This window comes from Trachinotus anak, unplaced genomic scaffold (genome assembly GCF_046630095.1).
Source record: "Trachinotus anak isolate AG129_WGS33_773 ecotype Australia unplaced genomic scaffold, CSIRO_AGI_Tana_v1 ptg000008l, whole genome shotgun sequence".
Classification (NCBI taxonomy): domain Eukaryota; kingdom Metazoa; phylum Chordata; class Actinopteri; order Carangiformes; family Carangidae; genus Trachinotus; species Trachinotus anak.
In genome coordinates this window covers 13,482,833-13,498,113 of record NW_027273859.1, presented here as the reverse complement: position 1 = coordinate 13,498,113, position 15,281 = coordinate 13,482,833, and the positions used below count along the sequence as shown (strand labels likewise).

The window sequence follows — 15,281 nt, the reverse complement described above, 5'->3', positions numbered from 1 at the left end:
CATGTAAAACAGTATTCTGACACACAGAACAGAAAAAAAGGTCTATTTTCTTGTGCCCTTAGCCATATGGCATCCACTTGAGTAAATTTTGCGCCAACTTTGTAGCCAACTCAAACACAGAAATCAGGACATGCATTAAGCCCCTTTAGAAACAGCAGTACAGGCCAAATGTTGTTTTAGGCATCCAGTCACTGAGTTGCTGCCAGATATTCTTCACTGTTATTGTTTAGTAACTGTGCCCACCATTTAAGAGAGTTTAACAGTAATCACTTTGACCCAAAAAGTAAAAAACAAAAACGTCTGAGTTTGATTTTGTCCCCAAATGGCCCCTAAACCAGGCCTGTGAGTATTCTGTAGGATTTTTCTTAATGTTCTGTGTATACTGTGTGAATAACCAACGATCAGAGTCTCTCTACATGTTATGGGACCATCGATAGTAGCTGCTATCATCAGCTGGAGTTAAGTGGCTTCAGGTCTTCCATATCGTTTTCTTTTCATCATCACCTAAGACATTAGCTCGGTTCATTGACCCGGTGATGTCTCTCCAGCCAGACAGTATCTCTGCTCCCCAAGATAGAAGCAGATGACTGAGAGCTTCCTGCTCCTCTGTGTCTCCTGTATCTGCGTCACTGCCTGATAATCATGACTTTACTGGCAGGCTTCACTTGATGCTTTATCTCAACTGCGGAGTGCCAAAACGGATGTGCACCAATATGGGATCCATGCTCCCTAACAAGGGCCTGTGTGTGGGGGTGTTGGGATCTGGACACTCATCAGTGATCAGACTATCAAAGGTGAGTGTGTCAACAAGTGTCGTCCTTTACTTTAATCCTCTGTACCACATAGGAGAGAAGAAATGTGTGTGGGATTGTTAGTATGGGATAACTTGTTTACCTCAACGACTTTGATTTACTTCTTTCTTTTAAATTTTCGTCTAAAAAAGCCATGGTGCAGTTGTACAACCCGAGGATCTGATAAATAGGTCAAATTTTAAAGCTGACAGTATAAATCAGATCAGATGCCATGTTCTGAAGTTAAAACTTGCCACAGCTCTTTTATAGGAATTATATAATTTTTATTTGTCACACGCAGTATTTGGAATAATATTGTCACATTATGTTATACTTTTGTGCAGCCAAAGTTGTCCACAGTTAAAAGAAGAAATTAAAAGGATCTGTCATCTAAATGAGCAGTTACACATTGTCGCAACTTTTCCCAAAACATTCTGGATATCCTCCGGTACTTCAAGGCTGTACTTTTAAGGGTTTCTTTGTAAGGATGAAAAAAAAGGCTTTCTATTCTGATTCAGCTCACTGCTAAATATCTGAAATGAAATTCTAGACAGATATCTGGCGGTCATGTTGTGTGGTACAGCTCTTTGCAGTAAACCCTGTGGAGATGAGTGTTGACTGCAAGGTTATAAAAGAGGTTATCACCAACTCTTCACTGTCCATCTCACTGAGTACAATCCCGAGCACTACACTTCAGATGCGCTCTAGTGCAGCAATTCATAGTTTCCTTGTAACCAAAACCTACTCAAGAAACTCTCTAACGTTTCAGCTGCTTCAATCGAAGTATGTGTAATCAAGTTCTTGAAAGAGAGAAGATTGACAAAAGGTTTACAGGTTGTCATCAACATGTATATTTTTGCAGTCATTATTAAATGATACCTCATCTTACAGCGTGGCATTATCACAAGACATAAACAGATGTCAACAGCAAACACTTATCAAAATGGTTGAATTTAAATGACAAAAATCAGCCTTCTCAAACCAGATTTCCAAAAAGATTCTTTAATAAATAGCGACAAACTGACTGACTTAAAAACATCAGTAGCTCTCTGTGACAAATCTGTAGGACAATTTGACATCTGAAGCTCTGTAATACCATTTTGTTCATTGTGGAATATGATCACCATATTTAGATACAACATACAAAAGGTCTCATGTGAATCGCTAACAGTCATGAACATTTATGTAGGGAGAGTATTGCGGCTAATTTCGAACAGGTCGATGCAGTTGTGACAAACTCAAAGGAAAACAAGATCTGTTTGAAATGTTTGGACAAACAATGCATCATTTGGTCGCACATGGTGACTTTTTTTCCTTTAAGCTAAATGGCAGGTAACAGAAAGCACTGCCGCCCCCCACACACACATACATACATCTGGAGAAAATGTTCCACATGAGCAAACAGAAGGACAGACCTGGAAGTCTGTGGAGGGATCTTGACACACTCTGGGGCTATCAGCTCACCCTTCCTCCTACACAGACATTTTTTCTCTCTGCGCGGCTACGGTGAGAGTTGACTGGTCTCCGTTTTTACATTATCTAAGTGACAACCACTGGAGGTCCTGTTGTGCTTCTAGGATCATATTGTCCATGCCTTGGTGTCTGCTCATTTCCTCAATGTTTCCATTTGTGGTTTTCTTTGGACTGCTACTGTAGAAACAGTATACTAAATGCCATGATGACACAGCAGCAAGCCACCCAGGGGCTCTTCCGCTCACCTGGAGAAAAGAAATAATGTTGAGTTCAAGGGTACATCATTAGGCAATAATTCAATTATATTAAGAGAAGAGATGTGACTTTATGTAAAAGAAAATATGAAGCAATCACAGGCTCACCTATTCTGGCACACTTCCAGAAAATTCCTAGAATCCTAAAAGATAAAACAGCAAAAATTAGGTAGAGGTAGAAATGACTCATTGTTGTTGTTGTGCTATGAAAAGCTACTGGTTGGCTACTGTTTTGATATATCGAGACCTCACACCTCAGACCTCACACCTTGACATCAGGACAGTGATCACCTTCCTACAAACACCCAGGCAGCCATCAGATGTCCATTTCCATGTAAGGAGTGTGCACAGTGAAAGAGAACGGGACAGCAGGCAAGTCTTTTTATCTCTAGTGACAGCTGAGGCAAATGTGGCATTCCACATCGGCATGTGTCTCCAAGTGTATCTGTGCATGTTTAATAGCCAACTTCCTTAACTTTCATACTGACCAGACGGTGTCAGCATCCCATTGTGAAATTTTCTTTTACAAGTAATGTTACATTTTCTACAATCTAGGCTTCTTTGTTTTTTTTTTATAATTTACAAATGTTTTTCTGTGCAAAACACAAATCCTTAAAACTTGTCAGGCCTATCCCTACCACAAAAGAATTATCTGCATAATGTATGGCACCAAATCAATACAAATAATGGCTCATGCCTTAGTCAACAAATCAATCAAGGGGGAAAACTATTAAATCATCCCATCTGCCACTCTCAGTCTCATGTGTTTGTCTGGAGACCATGTCCCTCCAATAATGTGTGTGAGTATGTGTGGCTGTTCCTGTTCTGTGCCAGACTCATTAGAGGTGAATCATGGAGTTTGTACATCCAAGAATAATAATGATGCAGTAATGAAGAAAAATTAAGGCTTTCTGTTACTTTACTCGCCTCAAAGAGGACCTTACTTATTAGCTATAAAAATAAGCAAGTGTCTTTAGTAGCAACAGTGAGTTACAGAGAGGGATGAACAATTTTAAAATGTAGGGCTTTTTATACATATACTCTATTATTACATAGAGTAGAATCAGCTTTATTATTCTTGTTGATAAATATGGTTCTCTACCGCAGACAGAAAAAATACTGCTTTACGTTGAAATAAGTCAAATGCTTGGAATCATCTATAAAAATTGAAAAAGGTAATGGTGACAGGTTTTCTTTTATAAAACATAAATCATTTGTGTCTTGTAATTGCCTTTGCATTTTCACTGATTGCTGTACCATGACACAGTGGCACAGCGCATATGAGATTAGGATATGATCTTTCCCAAAGTCCTTATTCCACCCTGAGTCTTAGACTTAGTGCTTTACTCAAAGGCCATACTTTCATTTTTTTGGGGGGGCTTTTTGTGCCTTTGTGATAGATCAGTGGAGACTGACAGGAAAGGGGGTAGAGAGAGGGGAATGACATGCAGGAAAGAGTCAGATCGATCGGGAGTCGAACTGGTGACTGCCTGCTAAGAGCGTCTTGCGCTCACATGGTAACGCCCTAACCACTGCACACATTATATAAACACATATTAGTAAGATAAAGAAAATGGCAGCTTCATTGTCATGTGTTATGCCTTATATAGTATCTGATCATACCCGGTCTTGTTCTTGTCTAGCAAGCTGGGAGCCAACGCTCTGATGTAGGCACAGGTACAGATGAGGAGGAGAATCACAGTCAGCAGCGACTGGAAGTTGAAAATGGCCGACTGCAAGTTGAAGGAGAATGATATATTTAGTGTAGACATGATCCAGTACAGTTTACTAGCAATAAGTCATAACATTTAGACCCCCTGAATTCACTGAAGTTCATCTTCTGTAACACTGATGCTATGCTACTTGTAGCGAGGAATGTTGTTATACCAGCTGTTCATTCTGGCCGTGTCACAAATAAGTGTGCTGGCTTTATTGACGCAGTTAGAGCCACGTGACTGTCAAAGACTCAATGCCAGACAGCACAGACTACCACTCAGAAAGATCCAATAAAAACTGTGGGAGCCCACTTCATCACACACAATATTTCATAACACACCAGACTGATTGGGAGGTTTGGGATTTTATACTGTTTTGTGCATAAAAACTTAACTTAACCTGCCAGCTTTTCACCACCTGTGTGTGTCCGCTGACACTGTAATAAAATCATAATACATCAAGTGCAATGGCTAAGGTAGCCCTTCCTTGTTTGGGTATAAATTAGTGGGTTTGTTGTCTAACAAACCTGTCATACTAATTTAGTAGTGTAGCTTAGTTAGCCAAAAACACTAGACATTCACATAAACAAAGACAAGGTTGCTCATATATTTAATCAACATTTGAGTAGTTAATTACTCTCTTAATTCTTGAAGAATTACAATGCTCCAAAGCTACCAAGTGCCTTTGCATCAAGGTGTTTTAATGCTACTCCTTCTAGAATCATCTGTTTCTGTCGACACAAAATTGTGCATTAGTACAAAGAGACAGTGTCTATTCATGTAGTATCATACGATGATCTCATGAAATCCAGAATTTACCTTTGAATAATTTGATCACTGAAATGCTGACACACCTGCCTTCTACATTATTATTACTGTTGGCAAAATCAATACAGTATAACCTGTTTTAATTTAAATACAAATACTTTATATTATTATTTTGTACATTGTGATGTTAGGTGATTTATGTCTGTGACCCTTATCCATCTTCCCTGGCTGTGCTTGTTCATGCTACATGTTTTGTTCAAGATGAGCTGAAAACTTACAATAAACTGTCTGCTTGTCCTTAAGATAACTAAGTTACTTCATTACAGACTTTTGTTTCAAATATTCATTCATTTAGTCATTATTATTATTTTATTTACTATTGTGAAGCATAATTATTATTACTATTATTACTACAAACTTATAACCAACCTTATACTGCCAGTCAACAACAACACACCCACCCACACAAATGCATGCACGCTCCTTGAACTATGGGCAACTACGTGGCAAACACCTCAAAACATTGCGATGCTCGCTTGCATTGTACACATTAATTTATGATACCTTTAGCCTTTCTTATCAAATTTCTTGCGCTGACACATGGTCGCAGCTTACGTGATGAAATGCATCTCTAATATAATGATTTTTTTTAAGCACAGAAACATCATGGAATAGCTACGTTGGCTAAATTGTTAGCCGATTTTAGCTAGCTAATGCTAGGTAGCTTAGCAGTTACTAGACGTCTTCCTGCTTTCCACCGAACGCAAGCATCAGTTGTTGTCACGGTGTATTGCCGACACAGTTCACGCTTGGGATGTATGTCACAGATAATGCTTAAAAGAATCTGCGAAAGAGCAAAAGCAAGCGTTTCATGAAAACAAACTTACCATTTTTGCTGGGAGTCAAAGCCACATCACACTTCCTACTCTCTGGAAAATACGTAGCGTAACCGAAGACGTTTACGTAACGTACACACGCACGGCGCCGCACCTCGTTTGCTGATTGGCTGAGAAAACAAGAGTTGAAAGTTGAAACGTCTCAGCGGAACCTGCCTCAGTGAATTCAGTTTCACACAACATGACTTCGTGTGGACTTCGCAGTAGATAGCAACACAATACCGTAAGTCAAATGAGGAAATTCTGTAGGTTGAGGGTTTTCACCACGATAAAAATTTCAGTGAATTTAGTCCGACTGATCGAAAAACATTGTACTATTCAAGCAACATGTGAAATGTCCGCGCCTTGTCATTAAAGGAGTATTACCTGCACCGATAATATAACTATGCGTTTTTCCACAATAGGTAGTACTGGCAATGTAGACAACTCTAGCAGGACTTAGGAAGTTGTTATGATATTATATTAGGCTGTCAAAAATAATTAAATTTGAGTTGCGATATTATGGTAAAGAGAGGGAAGTGAACATCTGGATCAACATCATGTGCTCACCACAGAATGAATTGTTGATGGTCACAGCTTATAAATGTGAACATCAGTGACTTGAGATGGAAATTTGTCTATATTTTAGACATTTTGTAGCCTTTACACTCATGTAATTGTAATCCTGAAATAATCATTTTAATCTTCAAGAAATATTTGACTGGTATTCATAGGCTGATAGCCTAACAGATGCTATTCTCTCTTGGTGATGCAAGACTTTTGACATTTTTGTGGTCCATTTTGCTCTCAAAGTTTTCACAGTGAAGTCCCCTCCCCTCAACCAGCCACACATCTTGACTGCATTTAAACCATGTTTTGTATCCCCCTAGACACTTCCTTCCGAGACACTCCTAGAGAGCTCTTCTTGTAAGAAGAAATCTGTCAGATTGTAAACCACACATAAAAATTGTTTTGCATATTTTACTACAAGAGTTCGGATGAAAACTTGGTGGAAAGAAAGAGACAAAATTGTCATCAAATTGAGAGTTTTTTCAAAGAGCAACAGACGAACAAGTGTAAACTTTAAACAGACTTACATTCCTCTTAATGTGATTAAGTTTTACAAGTATATAGTGCACTGATCAATTAAGGCTTCAGTACAGCACATGTATGGCTGATGCGTGTCAAATCGAGCCTCAGTGTGTGCAATCTTTATCTCTTTGTATGAGAGAATATCAAGTCAAACCCTTTATTATAACACGTTTGTAAGCATAAAACGTAATGCTTACAAACGTGTTATGATGGCAGCTATTCATGTTCAGTTTCGATTGTGGGAAAAGTGACAGCAGTCATAGTGGTCACATGGTTTGCATGCAGTTTTGACCCGCCAGCAAATGACTCCTACAAACTGCAGAGCATGATGCTAATGGAAGTTCGGCTAATTAAACAAACAATGTTGTGCTTCCATAGGTTGTATTGTTCCAGGTTCTTTATTTCACACAGCCATAAGCTTAACTGAGAATTGCCATATATTTGTGAGTGAGCAATGCTTAGGTTTTCACAACTGTAACTTATTTCTGTGTGAATAATGGACATTTGATATGACAATGACCTGTTATTGTGCAGCTGTTTGTCTGAAACTATTGCACAATTGTTGAAATTAGTCAGCAGTGATTTAAATGCAGAGCTGAAGTTGTTGCTCCAGTAGACTGTAGATTGCTTTTTCTTCCCATACAATCAGTTCTACAGTTTCTACTCTGTAATATGTTATTGTAATAATTACTCCTTGTGTTATTTCAGTAATGGAAATGTGTGACTTATTGCACTACATCATCTAGCATTTTTTTGTGATCGAGGACTCCATTAGAGGAGGGTAGCTTGCAGGACTATATACTTCCTCAGCTAAATTATGCTACGAGCAGTAGTACTTTTTCGTTGTTCAGCTTCCTTTCTCATTTTGGTTTTCAAGCAGTAGTTTAAAAGTGTTCATGGAGCTTGCAGTAGAGTTTCAATTACTATTCCAAATGATGTCAAGGGAGCGTGTTCGCTCCAAGCAGTCGCAAGAAAAAATGCACTGTGGCAGGCTGTGTGTGCTGCAGTGACCACAAAATCCACTAACACTTTTTCACTGATGTTAGATACACTGTAGGTCTGAAAGCTGTTACCATTCTCAAAAGCTTCTGCTAAGAGTTCATAAAATGTAGTCTCTGCATTCAAGAGAAGGCACTTCTTGTCATACATTGCGAGACAGAGTATGACCATGACCCAATACCACTACATCACCGTCTCCTCTGCAAGCAGCAGGAATATAAGGACTTAAAATGTCCATGGTTAAATTACAGTAGTTTTCCAAACCTGGTCTTTATGTTGAGTCATGCATTAATCACGCTGTAGTGACACTGCACTAATTCTGCTTCTGACATGATCATGGTATAAGACAGTTCAGACACATTATCAGGTCCTTGTAGCCTTTAGGCCTCGATTTATTGTAGTTTGTGTTATATTTGCCAGTTATGTTTCTATTAGAGCTAAAATAAAAACTAAAAGGTTATGTCACAGCTTGTTGTTGTTTAGAGCAGCACTGCTTTAATAACTGACTGATCATATTAACAGAGGACTAGCCAAAGAGTTGTTTGTTTTATCTTGAATTGGAGAAAGCATGAGGTGAAAGTCCAGTGAAAGGAAAGTGAGAGGACTGGCCTGATTGTCAGGACCCATTAAAGACACAGTTAACTGCCTTGGCATTTTCTGCTCTGTGTGAATTCCTCATTTAAGACACAAGATGCATAATTAGAGGCTCTCTTTGTGACTCATTTGCCTACTACTTCCTGAACACAGAGTTATGTCTTGAAGTTTTCATATGTGGCAGTGCACAAGAAATGACAATGAAAAGGTTGAGGAAAAAATTACAGAGGGCGTAAGAAAAGAGGATGAAGGCTGCGTGTCAAAACTGCAGGGCGGCTTCGGTTGATGATTTAAGCATTTCAGCGATTGTGTCGGCTGATCGAGTAACAGATGCTAACAGGAAGACTTCGGGATTCACTTTGAAGGCTTTCCGCGGCTCTCCATTCCTGACAGACAGCGCTGTTTGTTTAATTGGAGTGTCTTTCTGTCATTACCACAGGGTCATCGTCCCTGCAGAACAGATGTTACAGTAACTAATGAGTAGCTGAGCTCACTTCATGGGGTTAGAGTTGAGCCCTTCAGCCCCCTCATCTTGTTCAGCGCCTTCATCCAGCCACACCCCCTCTTGAAGCACAAAGGGTCAACTTTAATCTGTTGCACGGTTCTGTGTGTATGTGCACATATGCATGCACTGGTGTGTGTGTGTGTGTGTATATGTGTGTGGAGAGGGCACGTGTGTGTCTCATTTTAAATAACCTTGACCAACTGCTCTGCCAGCATGCATGATGGGGGATATAAATAAAAATTACAGAAAACAAAACAAACAAGCAAAAAAAAATACGAAAACGTGCAGTCACGTCATAACTTATAGCACAGTGTCCGAAGGCGCTCATTTTCATTTTTTCAAACATGTCCAGCTTGGCTAACTGCCAATTTAGCTGTCCTTTTTCCTCCATCTCCACACACTTTGCCCTGTATTTAAGCAGGGAAGATGTCCAACTCACCTCTCACTTCACGTGGAAGCAGTAATCACATGCTCTGGCCGTGACATCCACCAGCAATCAAGTAAAAGTTTCTCAAGCCTTTTGAGAGAAAGATTAACTCTTGTAATCGTTAGATCTTCTGTTGAACGTAGGCCGTTTCTGGCAGAAATGTAACTGCTGTAGTGAGTCAGTTGGCCAAGATATTAGCCTGAGGGCAAGGTGACATTACCAAACAAGTTTACTCAGTATAAACACATTAAACTGTGTAGTACTGGCAAATATTGATTGAGTGTGGGTCCCACATCCTGCTAATTGTGGGCTGGCATGGCCGTGGATTAAGAATTAGCTTGAGATGTGTCGCAGCAGTAGTTGATTGACAATTCTCTCCTTTGATCACATCAGTGAAATCTTTTGCATGTAATTGGACTTGTGCCTTGCAGGGATGTCAGTGGTTTTTGCTTCCTATTTTCAAAGGAAATGGAAATGCCATATTTCTTCCAAATTATCCACCAAAATCTCAATAAGTGTGAGGTGGGAAATAAAGAAGAGTTTTTTATCCAATGTGTAATGCAATGTAATCTTAGTGTAATTTATTGGCATTAGGAAAGCTTGCTAGTTTTGAGAGCTTAATCAGGCTTAATGAGTCCTTGAGTGGATATTTTCCACATTGAAATCTGGTCGTAAACATTAAACTGGTACTACTTTAAGACTACATATCTGTGGATAAATGTACAAACTCAATTAAATCAGACAACAACTGGGCCTCTCTGGGTAATATTGTTGTATTTATCTTTAACAGCATATAATTACCTTACTGGTGGTCAGGGCGCCCACACTCCCACACACAAACTATCCCAAACCTGTTAATCTACATGTGGTTCCACTGACTCAAGGAGACCCCCACTGAAGACACACATGGACACTTTTATTGCCACATCCAAGGAGTGAAGCAATGAGGTGCATTGATGCCAGTGGAAGATAAACACAATGTTACAACACCAACATGGAGTAATTGATGGACTGTCATTGAAGATTGGGCCCATGAAATATCCCGAGGCTGTTGAAAAATGAATCATGCTGGCACCGTGTTAAGAGTTTATAAATACCTATCTTTGATTTTCCGCAGGTCTGAGGGCAACACGAGAGACATGAGTGGTACAGTCCGTCAGATCACAATCGTTACTGATCCAGGTACCCCTTACTTCCTGCGTGTGGACTGGGCAGTGGATCTGGGAGCTGGGTTCACACTAGCTCTCACTGATGGCAGCTCAGCATGGATCGGAGAAGGTACATTTCAGAAACACATCAAGAATCAAAGTATTCAAAGTACTAAAGAGACTTGCATCTTCTGATCATTGATTGGACTGGGTTGTCACTACCATTCATCCAGCTGTCCAAACTGTGTAGGCACCTGGCTGAGTCTCATAATATTGTAACTGTTGGTCCTTTGAGCAGAGCGACAGCAGTGACCTTGTGTCATCATCCCTCTTCACTCTTGTTCTGCAGCTTACAGGTGTATAAAGTAGATTAAACTCTACAAGGCCTGTCTTTGTATGTGCAAGTCAGTGTTCAGTGTGTGTGTATGTGTCTGTGGTTACATATGAACACTGTGGATGGACACCTGGAACATAACTGCTCCCTAGTTTTCTATTGCTGTCCATCTGCAGAGTTGACAGGCAGAGATGGGGTTGTGACAGCTATGTGCAGGCTTCTGGGTCGTCAGCGTTTCTGTGTTTGATGTGTTAATTGGGACCCTGAACCCCGTGTGAGCAGCTGTGCAACAGCTGATGACATTCCCCTCGGTTTCTTTGCATGCTTCTCTTCAAATCAGCTTTTACATGCATCCAGGCATTACTGTGTAATTTATGTTTATAGTTTCGCTCTGCAGTTAGCTGCCACCTCTTTGCCGTCTGCCTGGTTACTCTGAATTGTATGACTTTAACATGATGCAGAAATGAGAAAAATGTTTTCATCAACATCTTTGTGTACAGTTTCAGAAGATGAAGTGACAAAGGAAGCCATTGAATTGGGAGTCACAAGGGAAAGATATGTTGAGGATCTTCTTCAAGCACTAACAAGATGTGAAGGAGGAAGAGGAGGAGAAAGGAGAGGAGGCGACAATGAGGTGTATTCTTTCCACCTTACTCCAGATCACTGTCATCTCTCATATCTGAAGATCTCTAATGACATCTCGGTGAGCAAAAGCCTTGGGTAGAATTTTATTATCACACTCTGAGTCCTGTGAAATCTTCACTGTTAGCAGTATTAAGAAATACAGTATTGTCTAGTTAACAAAACCTTTACATTTTTAGGTTTAAAGGTAATGTAACCAACTTGAAACAAAGTTGCACAAGTTTTAAAGTTGTATTCAGACAGATGATGGCACTGTATAAAAAAATGCAGCCCTCTCATTATTTCACCGGGACTTCTTCATTGACACAGCTACAATGCCAGTGCAGAGGGTATTAAAAATTCAGCATTGTCTGGAAAGAAAGTTGATTCTGGCTCAGCTTTGGCTGCATTATAAGGCAACATCATCTGTCATGTTGTCCAATCAAACACATGCAAGTGCACATGTCTGGCACATAACTTTGTAATATGAATTCCATTTTTCTACTTTCAACCCCTCAAACCCATGAAGTTAAGTCTTAGAATGGCCTTTCTGGATTGTATTTCATTGTCTTACCAGTACCCGAAACAGTGTGTCTCTGCCAGCGCCACCAACATTTCGTGCAGGTGGCACAAATGTCAAGAATTGCAGCAGTTAGTACTTACCTTGCCTGTAAATGGGGCATATTGATGCGTCAGCAGTTTTAAACAGCTTACCTCTCTTGCCGACATAAGGCAAGGCACTGAACCTGCTGGCTCTGTGGCTCTGTATTTGGATGATATTTGCTGGAACTGGTTTTGGATGCTTTTCTTCACTGGCACAGAGTGCTCTTATTCAGAGACACATCATACATCAAGTAATAAACCATCTAACTGAGGTATAGCAGACTCATTAGCCAAGTTTGAAAGCCAAGTGTTGAGGAATCTGTGGGGGTCACCCTTGCAATTCCAAAACATCATGGACCTACCTCATGTCACTGTTCCCCGGGGATAAATGCATCTAATTACATACAACAAAATAGAAAGGAAGTCTTATTTTTTACAGGGGGCTGTAAAAAAAGATAAGGTTTATAGTCGTCTAACGTTATAGCAGAATTAGAAAGGCTTGGTTGCCTCCAGGCCACTGTGGAAAGAGCCACAGATAGGAATCATTCAGTTCGTTACCAGTCATCCAAGAGCAACAGTATGAGGTAGTTGTTTAATGGCTACAGTTCGTAACTGTTTAGAGAAAAAGGTTAATTGATTGAAAATTGGTTAAATGCTTAGGTGGAGTTGGCTTGCATTAATGTAAACAGTCATTTCCCTTCATGAAACTACATCTCTTCTTAACTTTATGCAGTGACAAAAACTGAAAATGTTCAGACCCTGTGTTGTGAACTGTGCTAAGGTGGTTCTTCCACAGGGAGTGACAGGCTTGATGGAGCACAGGTCATGGTGCTTTCAGTGGATTTGAGTGTTATTCTTTCAAACTGTGAGAGGATGCTGTTGCCTCCAGGGAACATTTCACTTGGGGTCCTGGGACTGGTGTGCAGGCAGAGGAGAAAAGAGGGAGAAGGCCAGGGGGTTAGCATCACTGTGGAGACCATAAAACCTTGATTTATGGACAGGGCCGTCCCCATCTAACAATGTTAAACAACAGTTGATTAAAGCCTTTTTCTTTTCTTTTTTTCCAACCTCCCCTGGCTTTCTTTGTCACTCTGAGTGTGGGCCGCGTATACAAGTGTGCCTATGTGCAAATGTGTCCATGTCCAGACATGTGCAGACATTCTGTAGGTTTTAGACGAGGCTGTCAGGCTATCAGCCTTTAGGTGTCATACTAGAAAAATAAGTCATTTCTATTGTATGTGACTTTGTCTAATGTAACTAGTACATCCCATATTCCACTAGGAAGATAAGATATCAAGACATTTGGGTTTGTTTTTTTGAATGGTCTCTCTTTGAGACTCAAAATAAAATTAATAATGACTGCCAACTACAAGGGATACTACTGGGGCCAACCCTAATGCTCATAATAGTTAATCAAGGCTTTTATATGGAATAATACATTATTGATACTGACAATAATTCACAATGCATTTCTGAGGGTTGGATGATTGTCAAATAATTTATCTTTAGTATTCCTCAATTTAACACTTTCACTGGTTTTGACATAAATGAACTCTCTTATTGTTGTAGGTGGGAGTTTCTTTCTCTTTTTTTTGGGCTCAGGGAAAAGTCTAGTTGCCAAAAGAAGCAACTAGACCACACCAAATGATCGACAAATCTTTACAGCCCTAAGTGTGCTTTTTAAAATTGAATCCATGCTCACATTGTTGCTGACAGTATTCATCACTGTGTGTGGTAGACACAAATCTAAGAATCCTGGGGGACTATTTGCATTAAGTGCAAACTACCACTCTTGTCTAACACCTGCTTCTTTTCTTCTTTTTTCTTTTTTTTCTTGCTCTCCCTCGTTTGCTTTTTTTTTTTTTTTTTAACACGTCAGAGGTTAAAAAGTGGAACATATTTTCCCAGCCAGATAATTTTAGGGTGCAGAAATGACCAAAAATGAGGCGAGTTTCCTTTGGGAATAGAAGAAAGGAGGGTTGAGGCAAACCAGGTGGTGAACTTAACCTGACATTAATATTTTATGAATATGACCCCAGAAGTTGTAATGATGAATGTAATTTGGGTGTTTGTTGTTAAACTACTACTAAGCAGGTGTTTTAGATGGCGAAGTCAGACATTATCTCCTCCTTAATGTCTGTTTAAGTACCAATCTGTCATTGGTGGAAAAAAAAAAATCCAGTGCTGACACTTGGCAACACAGACACTTAATATTCTTGCAAGTTAAGGACTTTGGAGCATGTGAGTGGAATAAACAGATGCTGTACATCTGTTTAAGATTACCTCGATTTGGCTCCCAAATATGAGAAAAAACAACTTGAACTTTTTTTTTCAGTTTAGTGGTGTTTTGTAGGCATAATTGTACATCAACTGACATAAGTCGATGACACAATTGTGCTATGTTACTTCACTCTTTAACATGGCTTACTTTATTTTATATCAATCATTTATTGCATTGACAGCTGTGGTATTTGAAGCCCCAGGATTGTGGATGAATCTGTGTGAATGAAAGGTGACACTGATTGTCCCATGTTTTATGTTTGTCAGAAAGATCCTGTGCTATTGTTCACTGGGGATACCAGCTGCGCAGTGTGACGCCAGCCAGAAGTAGTCCATGTTCTCTCATTCTGGTTTCATCGTCCTAAATTCTGAAGTGTGAAATTATATATATATTTATGAGTGTGTTGCTACATTCACAGACTTGTCAACATTATTTACAAATATCGTAAATCATGCGCATGATCGTTTCTAATCTGTAAAGTTTTTGAGACTGTAAATTAAATTCAGATCAGTCATTATATCAGGAACTGATGTAATGGTAGAGAGCACCATTATATATTAGCATATAGTGTTAAGAGCACCCTCTCTTATCAAATACCGATGTAATACATTACTAAGTGACATACTTCTTTACTAACCACCAAACCACGCTCTAACAACTTTTACATAGTTATTCTTTGGCTTGTTTTTTGTTTTCATTTGTTCATGTAAGTAGATTTTTCTTAGTTTGAGTCATTATTTGTTAATGTTTATCATCTGTTTTGTGTCTCTTTCCCTCTGTGCTTGGTGGCAGATCTTGAAG

The 15,281-nt window shown here is 39.5% G+C and overlaps 2 protein-coding genes across 5 annotated transcripts in view; one reads left to right on the top strand and one right to left on the bottom strand.

The window, feature by feature from the left end:
* Nucleotides 1-1,618: 1,618 nt before the first annotated feature.
* tmem167a (transmembrane protein 167A) lies at nucleotides 1,619-6,028 on the bottom strand. Its single transcript, XM_071482714.1, has 4 exons — nucleotides 5,889-6,028; nucleotides 4,142-4,251; nucleotides 2,627-2,661; nucleotides 1,619-2,509 (listed from the first exon to the last, which is right to left on the bottom strand). The coding sequence occupies exons 1-4, from the start codon at nucleotides 5,889-5,891 to the stop codon at nucleotides 2,439-2,441; spliced, it is 219 nt and encodes a 72-aa protein (XP_071338815.1). The 5' UTR covers nucleotides 5,892-6,028; the 3' UTR covers nucleotides 1,619-2,438.
* Nucleotides 5,985-15,281, top strand: part of LOC139623989 (DNA repair protein XRCC4-like) — a 28,994-nt gene continuing 19,697 nt past the window's right edge. For all 4 annotated transcript variants that reach the window (XM_071482713.1, XM_071482710.1, XM_071482711.1 and 1 more), the window contains exons 1-3: nucleotides 5,985-6,120; nucleotides 10,611-10,771; nucleotides 11,476-11,678. In XM_071482713.1, the coding sequence (XP_071338814.1) occupies nucleotides 10,633-10,771; nucleotides 11,476-11,678 (342 nt within the window). In that variant the 5' untranslated portion in view covers nucleotides 5,985-6,120; nucleotides 10,611-10,632. The remainder of the gene's footprint in view (nucleotides 6,121-10,610; nucleotides 10,772-11,475; nucleotides 11,679-15,281) is intronic.